Here is a 20001-nt window from a genome sequence, read left to right as displayed (position 1 = left end):
AAATAAACTAACAGGTGGGATTTCTGTAATTTTATTATTTTTTTTCTTTTACCTATATTGGCCACAAGTTAGATGATTTAAGAACAAATTGGTTATATCTTAAATAGTAGGGGCGAAAACTGGCTACTAACTCAATCTCTCCTTTGTGTAAACACAAGCTGGTAATAGCCCAGGCCCAGATATAGGTCATATATATTGGGCCTATATGCAATTGGGCCTATTTGTACATAAAGCTTCATCATTTATCGTTTCTTAAGAGTCAATTTAACTAAGTATATCTTCGAAGTTAAATTGATTAGATTAATTTAATATTTCAAAACTAAAAGTTAGATGTTCAAAAAATACATGCAAAATAATTTAAATTGTAATTTTATTCTCATATCAAAATGATGAAGAATTATATTTTAAAATAGTGATTAAAGTTTACATAATTTGAATATCGAGAAACGAGAAGTGATACATAATTTGGTTTTTATTTGTTTAAAAAGACAAGATATTGGTTTGAAAAATTATGTTCAATAATCACCTTCTATTTATACCTAAAAGTTGTTAATCTAATAAACATTTATTAAACAAAACAATCATGAAAAATGTTCTAGAAACTAAATATAAAGTCAATGTCTGTTGAATTTTGAATGAAGCCAAAAGTAATAAATAATATTGAAAGATTAACCTAATTATCTAGAAATGAGACTTTTGTTTTGATTAAAGTAATTATTTGGAATAGTTTTGATTAATTTGAATTTATGTCGCGAATGCTTCCAATCATGACTCAAATTTCAAATCTTTAATGATGTTTTTTCATATACATATTAAATCTTAAACACTATCAAACAATTTTCTCAAAATTTCCGACTTCCAATATTCTCTACTATGTGTGTATTTGTGCAAGTTTACTCTCTTTTTTCTTCTTCTAAGGACACAATTTTCAAGCATAAGTAGCTAGGATTCACACACTTATTCAATTTAGTAAAATCATTTATTTAATTCACATATGATTTTCTCCTACATCTAAATGTCAACTACCTTCTACCAAAATTTGTCCTACACATTTTTCTAGTTCAAAATATATATATAGTTAATACCTATGAACACAACCATAATAATATAAGCTAAGTGCATAAATAGTATAATTAACACATTAAAAAAATCATAAAATGATCAATAAAGTAAAAGAACCAAAGTCAAATTTGATATACTTCAAACATTATATTATAGTTATATATATGTAATCTTAACGTACCTTCACACGTAACATATAGTTTGATATTTTTTGTTTCATTCATTAATTTTCAATTCAAGATTCCATAGGCAAAGAAGAAAGACAACCTACCCCACCCCACCCCCACTCCCCCACCCCCCACCCCAATGATAATATAAGAAAAGAAATAGTCACATTCTTGAAAACCAAACTTGTCCAAATTTCACTAATAAGAATTTTTTACATGATTTTTATTTTCATGACATAGAATCTAAGATTTAGAGATAGTATGCTTTAAATCGGAGACAATAAGTCAGAGACGAATTCAAAATTATTGGTTCGGGGTCTACTACTAGCCATTGAAATTTTAATGAATTTTACATATAATTACATGTTGTGCTTTAAAATTATTGAATTCAGATGAATCTGACGTCGTAACGCCACGTCCATCTTGGGTTTACGTGTATTATGCGCGTGTGATAACATCATGATTTTGCATTCATCACTAAGATTTGTATGAGCTAATTAGCTTCATTGTTTATGCATTTTAAATTTTGACCAATGTCTTTTCAACTTGAAATATTTTTAACCTTAATTTTCCAATGGAGTATTCTTTTACCATTTTTTACTTTTAAAAAAACACAAATATGTCAAAGAAGAGAGAAAATGGTTCCATAAATAAAACCCCAATTATAAACCTAAACAATTGCTCATATATTGCACAATTACTTTTCTAATAAAACGTTAGATTAATGTCATCTGACATCTGCAATAACTTATGGTATAATTTTAGACAATGATCAAGTGTATCTCATAAAAAAATTTGTCTACTCAAAAAAAATAAAATCCTAATCTAAAAAAGTTCATAAGTTACAAAAGAAATTCACGAAAAAAATTAGTACGTAAAATTCGTTATGAATGGAAAAAGACGTACGTACACAAAAAGTTGGTATAAGTTGGTTTAAGAGTGCAAAACAATCATCAGATTAAATTAATACATTTATAAATATTTTGTTAGGTAAAGTAACTTTAACTAACATGTTCAAAGTCCAATAATAATTAAGGAATATATTTATAAATATTTTATAATTTTTCCCTTTTATTCTGTTAAATCGTTATAATTAGCTGCAATTATAGGTGGTTTTGGATATATAGCTTACAACAACCTATGTATGAAGTTATTAATTATTACTATAAAGTAGGAATAATATGAAATCTTGTATGAAAATAAAGAAATTCCATTTATCAAGTAAAATTTCCATGCATTCTCATTAGATTAATTACATATCATTGACACATGTACTACGTGCAAGGTGGTATATTTTTAAAAAATTAGATTTCTATGTGTGCATTGACATTAATTCACCAAACTAGATCGTTATTTGCTCAACTTCGAGCCTTAGGTATGGAATTGCATTTGAGTTTTGTAGTCTTCGCGTGAGATTTTTTATCGCGAATTTGAATTCAGTAGACTCCTAATGTAGCACCAGATAACAGATGGAAAACCAAATTTTTTTTATCTAAATAAAACAGTAGAATATGAATTAGCGTTTATATAATATAATTTTAGATCATGATTTTAACATTTTCTCATAAAAAATTGATTTGCTTAAAAAAAAATCCTTAGGCCATAATTTAAGAGGTTCATAAATTACAAGGGAACAAAAGCCATTTACTCAACAACGCCCCGAAAAAAGCCAAAAGAATAATTGATGAAAATTATTTCTAAGTCACCTTTTGAAAATTTAAACAATGAAATGAATAGTATATCATAGTAGATAACGTAACTATAACCATATATAAATATAATAAATCCACTAGAAATAACATCATTGCTTAGTAAATTTGTCCTTTCTTAATGTAAAAACCAAATATACTAATTTAAAATTTACACGAAATATTAAAAATATTATATTTTAAAATAAAAAGACAAAATTTATCAAGAGATTTTGACCTCCTCCACCGATTAATAATTGACTAATTTATATTATAATCTATCTTTATCACATGAAAGGTTTGATTAATTAAAATAAATAAATAAATCAGTGTTTATGAAGCTTTTCATAATGATCCAATAATAGTAGCAACAGCTAATAAAAAATATTAGCAGTACAAATTGAGGAGGTCAAAATTAAGCTCCTAGCTATAAATGTTAATATTTTTATTAATTATATTATAGTCTATAGATGGGACCCCCCCCCCCCCCCCTCCCCCACCAAAAATAATAATAATAATAATAATAATTTTCCCCCTAAATTTGTGATCTACATATTATAGTTGGGCCACACTATAATATAGAAAAAGTCCTTACTCTTGAACAATTTTTAATTTTTGTTAGGGATAATTATAGCTTTAGTCCCTTGATTATTGATGAATGTTGGTTTTAATCTCTTTAAATAGTAAATATATAATATTTTCTATAATTATATACGACATCCTAGCTTAAGATAAGTAGTCTCATATCTGTAAAACACATGAGAGATACTAGATTGAGTATATATAAGTAAGCAAATTCTACACACTAATGACGTGTTTTAAAGTTATGGGGTCTAGACACTAGTGGGTTAGGCCGTTACACTATATCACCCTAAATATAGAATAAGTATAAATTTAACATAATACACCAATAACACTGAATGATAATTGAAGGTTGAATGTGCTTAATCTGAAATTAAAATGATTAAAATTATAATTTGTCGATATTTGAGGACTAAAAGTGATAATACCCTCCTCCTTTTTTTAATCTGGCAAGTATGCATATTTTATTGGTTTTGCACATTCATAAAAATATCATTGACATTATTTTATTTTAATCTAATCTTAATTGGTGTCTAATTCAAATCTAATGGTCCCATAATGACAATCATCTCCTTAATAGTCTCCTCTAAGTCAATTAATATCTTTTATCTAATCTAAATTTAGGCATATCTCAAAACAAAATTACCAAGTCAATATAATATGAAATATAGTTTAATGTATCAAATTAATAAATACATGATATACTTTAGTTTTTTTCACTTAGTAATTTAATCACATAATAACGTCATTATTGTTTTAATTGAATGATTTGAATCCGATATATATATAACATATTCTAATATGGTTCATAAAAAGCTAATAGTATTGTAATTATACTATAGTGAACGTATTATAGAACCTTAGAGTTTATAATATTATATGACATATTATAAATTGATTGATGGCTACATGATAACACATTTTAATAAAATATTCAAATTAGACTAATCAAATTAATTTTTAAACTTTCACTTGTATTTTTTCTACTTTTTATTTGAAGTCTTTGACTATAGGGAAGAAAAGTCATCAACGTTTGTATAATTACACACTATAGTGGAGAGGGTGGAAAATTATGGGACATTAATTCAAATCCCATATGGTTAATTTCATATTTAGCTTCAAAGTATGACTTTGTCTAAATGACGAACTTATCATATTCGCAAAATAATTATCATATTTTTATCATATCAATTGTGCATATAATAGTATATATATCTTAGAAAAATGCTTATTATATCATTATTTTGTTGACATTTGATCAATTATTTTATTATTGTACATTGATTATTGTAGCTAGCACATTTGATCAAAATTGTACATTTAATTAACTAAAGATTAAAATGTTTAATTAAATGTTACAAGGACGAAAAATAAAATTTATCATTAATTGAGGGACCAAAAATGATAATTATAACCCCTACTACAAATCTCAAAGAGTTTCATATTTAAAGTCATATAACTTTGTCTAAACGATGACTTTTTAGACTCGCAAAACTTTTAACTTTTCTTAGTGTCAATTTTGCTATATAATATATCTTTTAAGAGGAAATTTTGTACATTTTTTCTATTGACGTGTAATTAGTTCTTTTCCTATAGTACATTGATTATACAAGAAGGGAAAAAGACCATTAGAAGATGAGTAATATTTTTTAAGTTTTTTCAAGTCACAAGTATGATATAAGTGACTAGATTTTTGTACTATATCCTACTACTATATATTCACATGATTTGTGGTACAAAATTAAACTTCTAATGTGGACCATTGTGACTTTTTCTTGGTTCAATTTTGACTGATTCTTGTGACATTAATTAACAATAATTGCAACAATTGGGGAAAAAATGAAATAGGAATTTAACCTCCTCTTTACTGTGGAACATTATAACTTTTTCTTGGTTCAATTTTGATATTTTTTTTATCATCAATAATAAGTAGAAAAATTCATCATTCACTAATTAACAATAATTACATCATTTTTTTAAATTTTCTTTTGTTTGGTAATTGACATTTTTTTGGTTTGGGTTTGGGGGGGAGGGGGTAACCTATTGGAGATAAATTCAACAGCATCATAAATGACATTTGAGATAAGAGGAACAATTAATTAGCACATGGCTGCCTATCTTTGTACATCACTATCTCTACAAGAAAATTTAAACCAATAATATATGTAGTACTTGACTTATTTTTAAAAATAATTTCTACCCTATTAGCATACTTTGACTATCTTAATTTTACTATTTTTATCCACACCAAGGAATAATCACACAAATATTTTTTACCACGTTAAAAGTAATTAAAACTTTTCACTATAACAAAAAAATCATTACTATAATTTATTCATTATATTATAATATAGTAAAGCCACAAAATTAATTACTTTCTCATATTTTTTTATTGAACTTCACACATTATAACAACAAAAGTTATCCATCAAGGCAACTTTATAGTTATAATTGATAAAGTTTTGTAATGTTAATATTATAGCGTGAATAAAGTCCAATGATCATACATAAAAAATAATTGTAATATTTATAGGATTTTCTTCACTATAACAATCAAGTCACAGAAATATTTTTGGTCAAGTAATTGTATTTTTCCCATGATAATAATAAAGTCACAAAATAAATATATCACGTTAAAGTAATTGAATTTGTACACAGTATAGTAGTAAAATAACTAAACTTCACAAACTATAACTACAAAATCTACTCATAAAGATAATTTTACTATAATAGTAGATAAAATTGTGACCTCATTGTTATGTATATAAAAATAGTGGGTAAAGTTTAATTAATTAATATGACCAAATATTATTCTGTGACATTATTGTTAATATAAAATGAGTAAAATTCAATTACTTTTTATCTTCAATGCTATGCTATTATTATTTGTACAGTCAATCTAATAGTCAGTCAAACATGAAACAACCTAATTAGATAGGATCAAAGTACAAATTAATTAGTTGTAAGGTCTTTGTTTCATGATTTTGAGGAAGATCTATAATTAAGAAACATAAGTTATTATTATTTAAATAAGATGCTAATTTAATAAAAAATTGTTATTTCTTAATTCATTTTTTATTTAAATAGTCTGTCTAATCTATTTCAAGTTCTGCCATAAATCTTGGATTAGCAAGTTCACCCACATGTATTACAACTATTAAGTAAATCAAATATTCTCTATGTTCCATTTTATGCGATATAATTTATTAAGTTATGTATTCCTATTTAATAAAAATCAAATAAAATTTCAAACTCAAACTCATAAAGTTCAAATCGAGAATCTTACTTATGTTTTGAAATTTTGTTGTACTTGTTTGGTGGTTCAAAATTTGATAATTAGTCTATATATGGCTATGACCAATCATATTCAATTGCTGAATTGTACGCCATTATTTAGGCAGACTTTGGATCCTTTTACTGTACATAAAATAAAAAATAAAAAACAAAGACCAAGTAAATTAAGTTTCTATTATTATTTTCCGCTTAATATTTGATATCCATATAAGAGTTTGACTAAATTCAAATTCGTATGGTAGAATTCATTTTGAAGGTGGTGATTCTAACATTATTTTTTCTATTCCGAGGGAACTCAAACTTAAGATCGCTTGATCATTAAAAATGGACTAATCACAACTATCCCACTAAATAGTACTTCTTTTGTTTCAATTATTTGTTTTGTTTTTTTATTAGTTCGTTTAAAAAAGAATGTCTTTTGTTTGGTAATTTTTTTTTAAATTCTAATGCATACCACAAGGCTAAGACATATCTTTAGTTTAAGATCACAAGATTTAAAAATATTATTTCTTGTTTTAAACTTTGTATCAAATTAAGATCAACCAAGTAAATTGAGTTGGGGAAGTATAGTGCTCCCTTTGTCCATCTTTACTTGTCAACTATACTATTTTGGGGTGTTGAATATTATTTGTCCACTTTATAAAAATCAAGCGAATGAATAATTTATCATTTTGTGTCTATTTTACCCTTGCTATTTAATACTATTCATTTTCAATATTTAGATGACTTATATTTTAATAAAGGTGATTTGGTAAAATTATCCTATCCTTTATTCTTTTTAATTTCTATATCCAATCAATAATGAGCAACTATGATAGGACACGAGTATATTAAAATATTTTATAGTGGAAACTTGTGTCTCCTTGTATATAATAAATTTAGTCTATCTAATCACTCAGCTAGTGTAGGACAACTTTACAAAAATTGAAAAACTAATGTGTGTTCTTTGACTTGTGTAAGATATATATCTCTCTCAATAAATATATATATATATTGGTGTCCAAATTCACTTTTTATAAGCCAATCCTTTTAGTCCATTTTTTCAAAATCTCTTCTCTAGAAAAAAAAATATGGGAAGAGCTCCATGTTGTGATAAAGCAAATGTGAAGAAAGGGCCATGGTCACCTGAAGAAGATGCAAAATTAAAAGAATATATTGACAAATTTGGCACTGGTGGAAATTGGATTGCTCTTCCACAAAAAGCTGGTGTGTTTTATTTAATTGAGTATCTGATAGATAGAGTCGGAATTTTGAGTTTATGTGTTTTGAATTTTATATAAACATAGTTGTTTGAATCAATAGTATTGAATTTTGTCGAATTCGTAAGCAGAATTGTAGATTTGTTGGTCTTTTTCTAGTTATGTTTCATTTTTGTTCTCTCTTTTGTATTGGACTTAAAATTGAGATTTTGGATAAATTATTTATGTTTAAATCGAAAGTATTGAGTTTTATTAAATCTGTAAGTAGAACTATAACTACTCACATACTTGGTTTGTTTCTTTTAATTTAATTTTTGTTAATTAATTCTGATTTTTTGAATTATTTGTTTGTGATTAGGGCTAAGAAGATGTGGAAAAAGCTGTAGATTAAGATGGCTAAATTATCTTAGGCCAAATATTAAACACGGAGAGTTTTCAGACGAAGAAGACAGAATCATTTGCAGCCTTTATGCTAACATTGGAAGCAGGTATATACATACTTTTTCTACTAAAATTTCAATCATTATTAAATTTTGATCATATAATTTCAAAAGTACGATGAGTTCGCTGCTAAGAATTTTAAAATTCAAACACATTAATTTTGAATCATGGATCAACTTCTAAGTAGGGAGATGTTGAGAACAAGTTATAGATAGTTCGAGTGAACCACTTTAATTTCCTCCTTCTAGCTTAGTACCTAAAAGGGATGTGATAAAATTTCAAATTAAACTCGAAATGATACATTCAAATCTTGAATTAGTCTCTGCTTCTAACAACTAGTATGATCCTAGAAATATACTTTGCATGCATGAGTATTACTTTCAAGAATTAAAGTCTAGCTAATTAGTACTAGTAAATTTTATGTTTTTAGTTATGAAAATTAATTAAACTAATCTTGATATCTAAAAAACATATGCAGGTGGTCAATAATAGCAGCTCAATTACCAGGCAGGACAGATAATGATATCAAAAACTATTGGAACACGAAGCTCAAGAAGAAATTAATGGGATTTGTCTCTTCATCTCACAAGATCATTAGGCCTCTTAATCATCATCATTATCAACACCAAATTCCCACTAATTGTTACAATAATTATTCCTCACAAATTTCACTTCTTCAAGCTTCACCTTTATTAATCTCATCAAATTATCCCAACAACACAACTTTCCCATGCTATGAAACCAATATTCCTAGTACAATCCCATCAAGTACAAGTTTCTTAAGCGCGGGTGCATCGACTAGTTGTACCTCAGGCATTAGCGCTAGTACTTTCGCGGGTCCTACAACCTCTTCTGAAGAGAGCTATGACATTTCGAATTTTAATTTTCATAGCTATATGTATAATAACAATGGTGTTATTAGTGAAGGAGAAAAGTTGATTAGTGGAAATAATGGTAGTGGTTGTTATGTTGATGAGCAACAAAATCCATTAGATTATAGTAGCTTGGAGGAGATTAAGGATCTAATTAGCACTAATCATGTTACTTGTAATAGCAATAGCTTTTTGCTTGATCATGAGATCAAGACGGAAGAAAAAGTCATGATGTACTATTGATGGACAAATATAAGAAGATTTTTCAATTTGGAAAAAGTAGTTTTTTTTTTTAAAAGTACAATTGGAAAAAGTAAAAAGTTTCCATTGTGCATTTCTTTTTGGGAAATTAATGTGTTAGTACTTTCCTTTTTTTCATATTTTAAAAAAATATATAAAGATAATGTTCGAACCAGTTTATCGCAAATCGACTATTTCATCATCCATATGATTACTTTTCATCAAGATAGATATCAGATATGTTTATGTATCAAGACTTATATCTCTCTTAAAACTTGAAATCGTAGTTGTAGTATAATTGTTATCCGTTCTATTTAACTCATCGTTGTGTGTTAGTAATAATGTTTTAGCAGTAATTATTCACATATGAGTTTATGTTTTATATCGATGATGTAAAGAACATTTGTACAATTAGATCACTCAAAGATTATCGCAAAAACAATTAATTCTATTTAGTAAATTAGTTACTAACCTAAAATAAAATGTTACATAGATTAAACTATATTGAATACAAAAAATTCATAATATTATTATTGTCGATATATATAACTTATATTTTTCTCTATAAAAAAATATCTTATTAGTCTCTTGGAAACTAGAGGAGCCATTATGTTTTCAAACTTCAATGATGAAACATGCACATTTTAATTTATTTCATATCCTATTTGTTTTTTCTCATTTATTTATATATATATAAAAAAAAAAAATTAACTTGTTGTGTTGTCATGTTTTGTAGCCTTCTCCTTTTTTTTTTATAAGAAAAATCTGATTTTGGGTCAAGTATATATAATCTTGGATTTTTATGGTCTAAAGTTTTTTTTAAAAAAATTGTCTTGATCAATGAATTTAAAGGCTGCTAAATTGGAAAAAATAATAATCTAAGCAATAAATGCAGATATATTTTTTTCTTTATTAGAGGATTTTAAAACAAAAGTTATATAAGGAAAGTTGTGATTTACATCACGAGTTTTTTCCCTACAAATTAAATTAGTCAGACCCTACTGATTAAGACATTTGATTAGAAAAATAAGCACAATTTGCATCGATCAATTTTAAAATATAACTAATAACATCTAAGAAATTCAATATAATCTCATCAGTAGGATCTGAAAAAAGTAACGTAAATGTAAATTTTAATCTTACCTCAACTAACCTCATAGAGATAAAGAATATTTTTGCTAAATTTTATAACCATCTAAACCGCAGGCGAATTTAGAGTACAACAGATGAGTTTACGAGAATTTTCTTAACTTTTATTTAGAATATAAATATTTGACTGTAAAATAAATTATATTGCACATTAACTTAAAATTTTAAATTCTGAATCCACCTCTAATCTACATCATATTTCTATCACTAATTACTCCTATTGATAAGGACAAATTTAAATATATTAATTAATTAGTAATAAATGATGAATAATTTATTTGTGATTAAATAAATATTCCACTAGTGGGGAACAAAAGACATAATTATAAAAAGTAGAAATCAAGTCATGTTTTGCAGGCAAAATGTAAAGAGAATCCTCATAGGGAAACATCCAAGAAAGTCCAAAAAAGTTGTGATGTCTTTGTTGTATAAGTTAGAACAAAGTTGAATAATTTAGGTTCATTAATTAATTAAAATAATTTTTAAATTTTATGTCCTGACTATTTAATTTATTTATATAATTTGGTCACTTAATTAGATAATCATATACTGATTAGTATTGGTAGTGTCCATCGACAACCGTTCATCAGAAAATCATACTATTTCTCTTGATTTCTTCTAGGATTTATTCCTTTATATTCTGATATTTCTTAGTGAAAAGTGGAAAAAAATCTGTATATATATAGTATATAATATAATTCAAATCCTAATTAAAATAAGGATAATTTTTTTCTTTTGGAAAATCTTGATTCTTGAGAGGTGAATGCATTGACTTCTTCACCATTTTTTGTTTTCTAGTGTGGATGTGATAATATTAAAAGGAGAATAATTTATTTGAATTTGCCAGCTATAAGAAAAGATAAATTATTTTAATAAAAAAATATTATGTGACTTAATTAATCTTTATGGGAAAAGGTTTTTTCTAAGAATGTCTTCTCTAGTGAAGTTAAAAAGGTCAAAAGGTACTTACTGTAAATCAAATATTTTTTTTTTGTATTTATAGGATTTTTTTGTAGTGCTACTCTAATTTTATATTATGAGAGACCATCTAATTAAGTTGAATTAGTAACACACGGATAGGATAGTGAGATGAATATGATTTCTATTTTTAGTTAGACGTTGAACTCAAATTTTAAAAGTGAAGAACTCTTGGTAAATAATAATTTCTCTTTTAATAGATTCTACAAAATCGGGTCAATAAATATCAAACGTGGGATAAATAAAACTCAAAAGAAGAATATTACTTTGACAAGTGAAACTATGAAATACTATTATTTTTCAAGTTCAATTTTGATAACTTATGAAAAATGACAAAATGGATGAAAACTTAGCAACATACATTAAGTTAAATAATCATCATTACATAGACCTAAAAGTTGAGACATTAAATTCCACTATGTTTTTTTTTCTTTTCCCAACAGCATGGGTTGAAAGTTTAGGCCTTTGTGGGAAGGTACATTAACCTCCCCTTCCTTCTTTTTGTTTATTTTTTATTCCGTGATATTTATTGTGATGAACTCAAGGTCTATGATTAAGGATAGATATATCATATTTTCTTCGTCTTATTTTATGTGTCATATTTTTATTTTGATGTAACTTTACCCTTTTACCCTTATTTAATATTTTTGAAACTCAAGTTTTCAATCAATGAATATGAATTAATTTATTTTGATTAATTAATTTAACCAATGAACATGAATCATTTACTTAGCTTTTCTAGGTTGGTCAAATGTATATTTTCAAGGCTAATAACTCACAAGGATAAAAAAAGGAAGAATATGGTAATTTATGTATTAATTTTATGAAATGATAAGTACTCCCTCTGTCCCTAATTACTTGTCCACTTTTGAATTGACACACCTATTAAGAAAACAATTAATGACATAGTGAGTTTACCATTTTACCCCTATTAATTATGAAGTGGATGAAAAGTTCTACATTTTTCAAAGTAATTAGTCATTTAATTGAGGATATTATAGGTAAAAAAAATTGTTCTTTCTTGATTTGCCAAAATGGACAAGTAATTAGGGACAATTATAAAAGGAAAGTGGACAAGTAAGATAGAGGGAGTATTATGAACCAACTATTTATAGAAATAAATAACATATAAAATCAGACAGAGGGAGTATAGTATATACTCTAGAAGCAAATTTAGCTTTAAAGCATCAGATTCACATTAATTCATTAACTTTTGCTCAATTATATATTAGTATTAATAAATTCATTAAATATTTATGAATATTTAACAACAAATAATGTTCTTATTGTATATTCACTTGAAATCATTTAACAACATAAACTTTTTTTCTTTCTTCATTTGGTATTCAATACACGCTTTGAAGCCACAACTAATCTGATCTACACAACACATGACCTATTAAATAAGAAAGTGTTCTATAATCAAGATCTTTTCCTATTCATAAGGTTCAAATATAAATTATTTTAGTTAAAAATAAAAGAATCTTATCTATCTCACCGTAACCCCGAACGATAACCAAACTTTTCCCCATGTCACAAGTTTCAATTTACAAAAACAAAGGGCGGAATATCTATTTTGAGCTAGCTGATGGTTTAAGACTTTATCTTTAATTAGGATTTAGGGTCAATGCAACAAAATTCTTAGTCTAATTAATTCACGTTAGAATTGTTGATGATACATTAATACGAGTCGTGCTTGGATAGTTTGAGATTTCTCCATTCTTAATTAAAGGTTTCATATTCAAGTTTCTATGAATGGTTTTTCTTTGTTGAGTACGCACCATCTTCAGAAATGTGCACCACAATGCGTGAATCCAAATTTAGTCAAACATACCAAAAAAAAGTCTTTTTATACGACACAAAGTAATTTATTTGTGTACAAATAATTTCATAACGATAAAGGAGGGAAAATGAGATTATAAGCAACATCAAACTATAAAAAAAAGTCTTTGTTATCTTGAAAATATTGACGTATTAATTATGAGCTGTCTTGTTATAGAATACAGATACTATGTATGTTAATTTGTCCAGTAAAAGTTAGGTCTAAATTTGAACTTATAATATGACTTCTACAGTGTAGTCCTAATACTTTTGCCTTAAGGTACATGTATGTCATTTTCTTTCAAGGCACATAGTCAATGTAAATGTTCAATTGAATTGACTGAGATTAAAAGTTCAGATCATATATGATATTGTCCGTTTTGGATCAGATCGAAGGCTTCTGATTTTGCATGATGTAAGATTTGTTTAAACTCAGTTGAGGTTTGGCCCACCATCATGTTTGCCACGGGGCAAGGGTGGAGCTAGGCCCTCCTGTGAGGCTGTGACTACAATCAGATGAGGGAAGCAAGACAAAGATGATACTGATATATATGTGAAGAAAAGGAGTGAGAGATTGGTTGTAAGAGGAGTTAGGAGAGGTAGATGTTGGGCCGAAAAAGAATTATTGGGGGAGGTGATTAGTAATAACATGACATATAACTCCAGCTTATGAGGACAAGACCCTAAATAAGAAGGGGTAGAGGTTGATGATTTTAGGCTAGAAAGTTAGTGGATAGTCGAGTGTCGTCACACTCTGTGGATAGCCTCCTCTACGCTTATCCTTATTAGTAGTATCATTTCGTACGCGTTGTTCCTTTTCTTCTATATACGTGTATTACTACATGTTGCTTCACTTGCTTTGTATCTTACTGTCTTATTTTCTCGCTACTATGCTCTTTTCTTATCTATCAAACCGAGGATCCATCGAAAATAACCTCTTCATTCCTAATAGATAAAGGTAAGAATTTAGTATATCTTACCCTATTCAGACCTCACTTATAGGATTTTACTGAAACGTATGTTGTTTTTGAGGTTTGTTCCAAGGTTGCACGTGGAGTAGACCTGCTCGAACCAAATAGTTTAGCACAAATGCACAATTTATATGAAATTTTATTGACATGTAATTTGTCAGAAGGTAGAACTAACTTTTACTTACAAATTCTAGGTTTTTCTATAAGATAGAATTTGACATATATATTTTGGTCAATTGCCTATAAGGTAGAATTTGTAGTCAATTGAACATGTTTATTGTCTTAAAATATTCCGAACTTCTTTCTCGTAAGAAAATCAAAGTTATGTCAACAACTTATGCCCGATGTGGAAGCTATTTTTCAAAAAAAAAAAATTGTTAATCGGAGTCTAAAAATTCAAGACCACACACTATGAAGGTCATTTGTGAAATTAATTCTTCAAACAAATGTAAAGTGCTTCTTGGATCAAATGTTGTTCTTTTGGGCTTAAATATTGTGCCAGTGAATAAAATGAGTCTTTCTATGTTGTTTCATGCCAAATCCAAGAATTATGTTTAGTTTCTATACACTAGATATAAAATGGGATTAAATGAATTATTTCGATATAAAATTTAGGATTAAATTTATTCCATATTTAATTGAGGATATTAGGATAAATTTTATACCATAATTATGAAATTATCTATTCCATATAGAATGTGAGATAGATTTTCTGGTTATAATCCCAATATTATAATTATGGTTTTAATCCTAGGATAAAATGGTTTTTAACCAAACAATATCGTTTCATTTGTGGGATTGGATAATAGTTTTGGCATAAAATACGAGATGAATTTATCCCATGTTTTGGTTGAACATCTAATATAAAATTAACGGATTCAGCTTCCCTCCATTACCTCTTTCCTCCATTTCGTCAAGTGCACGTCTAGATTAGAGACATGTGTCATATTTAAAGTTTAAAGGTCAAGATTATATTATATTAACAAATATCATAACCATAGTTAAGTTAACTAATTTTAGAAAACTACTCTTCAAATTTGGCAAGGATTACAATATATTCTATACAAAATTTGATATTTATTAATATCATTAATTTCATATTATATTTTTGTATTTAAATATTAAATATTAAATTGTAAATTTTTAGTTTTAAATCAATTATTTTTAAATGATAAAAGATTGCTACTGTGCGTTCTTTTGATTATTTCTTAATTACTTCTAATCAATTCCAATGTTCTCCTTTTTTTTGGACCATTTTCAGCTTATTTAATTCTACTAAACAATTGCTAGAACAGAAAATGATTTTTTTGTCTATTGCTACAGTACGTTTAAAAAAAATATATATAATGAAATAATTGGAGTGGATTTAGTAAGATAAATAAAATAGATATCTTCTTATTTCTTATAATAAAAATAGTTTAAAATAAAATTAGATTTCAACAAAAAACATTTAAATTGATTGGGTGACTTTTTAAGTGAAATATCAATAGTTGAATGACTTTCTAAGTAAAATATCAATAGTTGAGTGATTTTTGAGTTATAATCATTAATTTTATATTATATTTTTGTATTTAACTATTAAATTGTAAATTAAAAATATCAGATGAAATTAAAGATAATAATAAATATCAAATTTTGTATGAAATATATTGTAATTCTTACCAAATTTGGAGAGTAGTTTTCTAAAATTAGTTGTCTTAACTATGATTATGATATTTATTCATATGATATAATCTTGACCTTTAAACTTTAAATATGACACATGTCTCTAATCTAGACGTGCACTTAACAAAATGGAGGGAAGGGGTAATGGAGGGGAGCCGGATCCAAAATTAACAATCTCAAAATAATTTATAATGTTATATAGATAACTCTGGCTCGCCATAACATATTAAACTGCGTCGATAAAATAATATTTTAAATATATATTATGTATACAATACATGTACAATCAATTCGTTTGGTACGCAGCATGGGATGTACACATATGTCCCACGGATTGGTATATTTCATGAGATTATTTTATCTCGTATTTTATTACAAATAGTGGGATAAATAATTCCAAAATTAGTAATACCTCAAATTAAACATTGAATAAACTTAACTTCAAATTTTATTTTGAAATTATTATCACAATCTCACGTATCAAATGATCTCAGTCAGTATATATACTTAAATTCAAATTGAATTTAGACATTTACACATCCTAAGGGAGCATGAAGGAGTAATTATTGTTGTTGTAAGTGACAAAATTTTGGAGTTGTTATATAGTCAGAGTGCATTGAAAATGTTGGGGGAACAAAAACTGAAAAATTACTGAGAAAAGGAAAAAAAAAATTGAGTTGTTGTCTACTTTATTCATGAAAATAACTCTTCTGCAAAAATTGCCTATCCTTTATTCAACAATGAAGGACATTTTCCCAATCACTCTCTAAAGGAATTTATCTATTTGTCATGTCTTAAACTTTAGGCTTAAGTCATCGTCTCATCGATGGCCACTTAAAGTTATCCGTGTATAAGGGTGCGGACAACCAATGATCTTGACATGTAGGTTGTCTTGACAAGGCCAAACTTTAACGTTCAAAGTTCGAAATCTAAAGAGATTTTTTTTTTTTTTGGTAGTTTCATCTACAATTTTTTGTCCCTATCAATGTATACAAGCTTTTCCAACAACCACTTGATTTCAAACTCAAAATTTTATATTCCAAATTCAAAAACAACTTCTTAAACCTTCCAACAATGGGCCATTATTGGGCCAGTATAAGAGTTGAGCAGAATTTACATGGCCCATGAAAAATATAGACTCCATTTGATGTTTTGGTTTGGACCTTTTTTTTTAGTTGGGGATTTTCACACAAACAGTCAAACAGATTTACTGTTTAATTTTGGAGCAACTTACAAAAATGACTATATTTATAGGGTTATTAAAATTTCAATAGCTATAATTATGGTATTTATAAAAAATGGCTACAATTTAACTCTTTTTCTAGCTATATTATTGTATATGTTTTTTATTTTTCTACTTATACACTGATACAGTTTTAATTACAATGAACTAGATAAAGAAACTTTATTAATTGTACAAATTCAAATTAGTATCTTTATTTATAAAATTTAAAGTATTAATATATCAAGGATACAAGTATTTGTAAAACCTTAATGTATTAAACAAGATAAAGTATAACAATTAATTAGCATATGAACACGATAATTTGAAAAATAAATATATTGTTGTCAAACAAAAAATGAATACACCAATATAGTTTACATATGAGTACATTGTTGTTAAACAAAAGATGGATATATTTGACAATACATAAATAAAAAAAAATGGAAAATAATAGAATGTGTAGGTAGCAAAAGTGTGCAAGTATTCGGCTGTTTAAAAAATGAAAAAACCAACAAACGTCAATCTCTTTTTGATCAAGTTTTTCTTATAATACTTGAGGCTTGGTGTTGACTCATGTATTTGTTTATAAAAAAATAGTATTAATGTATCCAATTATACTTGTATTGCCTAATTAACCTTTCAAATTCGATAGATTACTTATGTATCCAAATAATACTTGTATTCACAAATTACCATTTCAACTTGTGTTAATATTAGAATACAAGTATCTATGTATATAACTATTCTACTATATACAAATTTGACAATCACACAAACCTCAATCTCTTTTTGCTCGTGTTCTTCTTGTACTACTTTTTTTTATAACTATAGCCATTGTAATGTAGAAACAAATAATTCTTCAATCGAAAGCCTATAAAAATAGATGCAATATATATGTTTACAAATATGATCTTCATAAAAACGAGGAGAAAATCAATTAAGCGATATCTGATGAATTCAAATTACAAAAATTGCTCCTAGAATCATCAAAAAAGGTCTTAAATTGGAAGAAATTTGAGAGAAAAATACAGAAATTTTGTGATATAGGAAGATTGATGAAAGAGAAAGTATTAATGAGGGTAAACATGGGGAACCAATCACATAAAACATGCCTAGACATAATCAATTAGGTGTGTAATAATAACTTTCCTATTTAATATTAATAATTTTCTGACTATTTATATATAATTAACTTTGCTATTTATTGTGTAGTTGTATTCATATAACATAAAAAATTAAATAGTAGCTAATCGGTATACGTTAATTATACACGATCACAGACATATTATACATGAAATATACATAATACATTCACAAGATATTTTTAATTTAATTAATTGGATGGACTGCTATTTAGGTTTTTTTTTTTCTTTTTTGGTGACAAGATTTACTTAGATTAGATATTTTCAATTACGTAATTATTCTTTAGAGGAATATAACCAAAAGAATTTAACTTTATTCCCTTTTTTAGGAGAAAAAGGGAAAAAAAGAAAAAAAAAATTATTTTATTTTTTTCACATGAAAGTTGGGATAACGTCTCAATCCACCAAACCACAAAGCAAAGGAAGAAAAGACCAATCTAGATCATCAACATGCCATGTTTTTTTAATATTTACTTTTAAAATGCTTTATTTTTACTTTTTAAAATTTTATTTTTAAAAATATAAAACTTTATTCTTGATGTTATTATGTATAAAGTTTGTCAATCGAGTTGTCGAAATGATAGACTCTTGTCATTCCTATAAGGTTCGATCGAATCAATATCTACGCTTCTAACACAATTTAAGTCTAAGTCCATTGCACGTATTATCGTTTGGCCTATATGACCTTGTGTATCACATGGACTTATGTCCAACGACCTTATAATTTTTTTTACTTTTTCCTGATCTTCCGATAGGTGATCTTAATCTAAAATATCATGTACACCTCATCAGAAACTTTGCTACTACATAAGCTTATCAATCCTTCTTCGTGATCGCAGTCCTTGTTGGCTTCGATTGGCGTCGCATAATTGCAACTAACACTTACCGCCACACTAGACTCATCAACTGCACAATTGCATGGTTCTAACCAATTATCAAATTTCACGCTTATTAACTATCGTGCAACTTAGAATATTTAAAATATAAATAAAATATTTTTGAATAATGTTAGACAATTTTTCTCACAGTATTATTAGTCATCAATAAAACTAACTATTTATCGAATACTTAGTGACATTTTGAACTCATGTTTTACGAATTGTACTTTGTATAATGTTGTGTATCAAATGTATAATATTGTTTATCGTGTTTTTTAAAAAAATTCAAAGTTTTATATAATAATGTATATTAGATTTTCAAACACTGTTCTAAGATTTGACTATATATGTAGATGCAATGTAATATTGCGAATTGAACTATGCAATGTAATATTGCGAATTGAACTATGTGGTATAGTTTCTTCCACATTTTAAAAATGCATTTCCACATCAATATATACAACTTTTTTTAATAAATAAAATAAAATAAAAATTGTCTACTCTTAATTGCAAAAAAGATTGGGGAATATTTATAATGAATATGTAGAATTATGGTAGACATAGACCTATCTTTTCAACTTTCACAACTTAGGACCCATAATGTTTTGTTTTTCTTTTTCTGAATTT

The 20001-nt window shown here is 26.6% G+C and overlaps 2 protein-coding genes across 3 annotated transcripts in view; one reads left to right on the top strand and one right to left on the bottom strand.

The window, feature by feature from the left end:
• Positions 1–20001, bottom strand: part of LOC125826478 (uncharacterized) — a 272616-nt gene that overhangs the window by 115272 nt on the left and 137343 nt on the right. The gene's annotated exons all lie outside the window — the stretch shown is intronic.
• LOC125826340 (transcription factor MYB36) lies at positions 7714–9597 on the top strand. Its single transcript, XM_049505650.1, has 3 exons — positions 7714–7999; positions 8351–8480; positions 8912–9597. Exons 1-3 carry the CDS (start codon positions 7864–7866, stop codon positions 9546–9548), a joined length of 903 nt encoding a protein of 300 aa, XP_049361607.1. The 5' UTR covers positions 7714–7863; the 3' UTR covers positions 9549–9597.

Source organism: Solanum verrucosum, unplaced genomic scaffold (assembly GCF_900185275.1).
Source record: "Solanum verrucosum unplaced genomic scaffold, falcon-dt-bn FXZP01000125.1, whole genome shotgun sequence".
NCBI lineage: Eukaryota > Viridiplantae > Streptophyta > Magnoliopsida > Solanales > Solanaceae > Solanum > Solanum verrucosum.
This window is presented reverse-complemented; position numbering and strand designations above follow the sequence as displayed.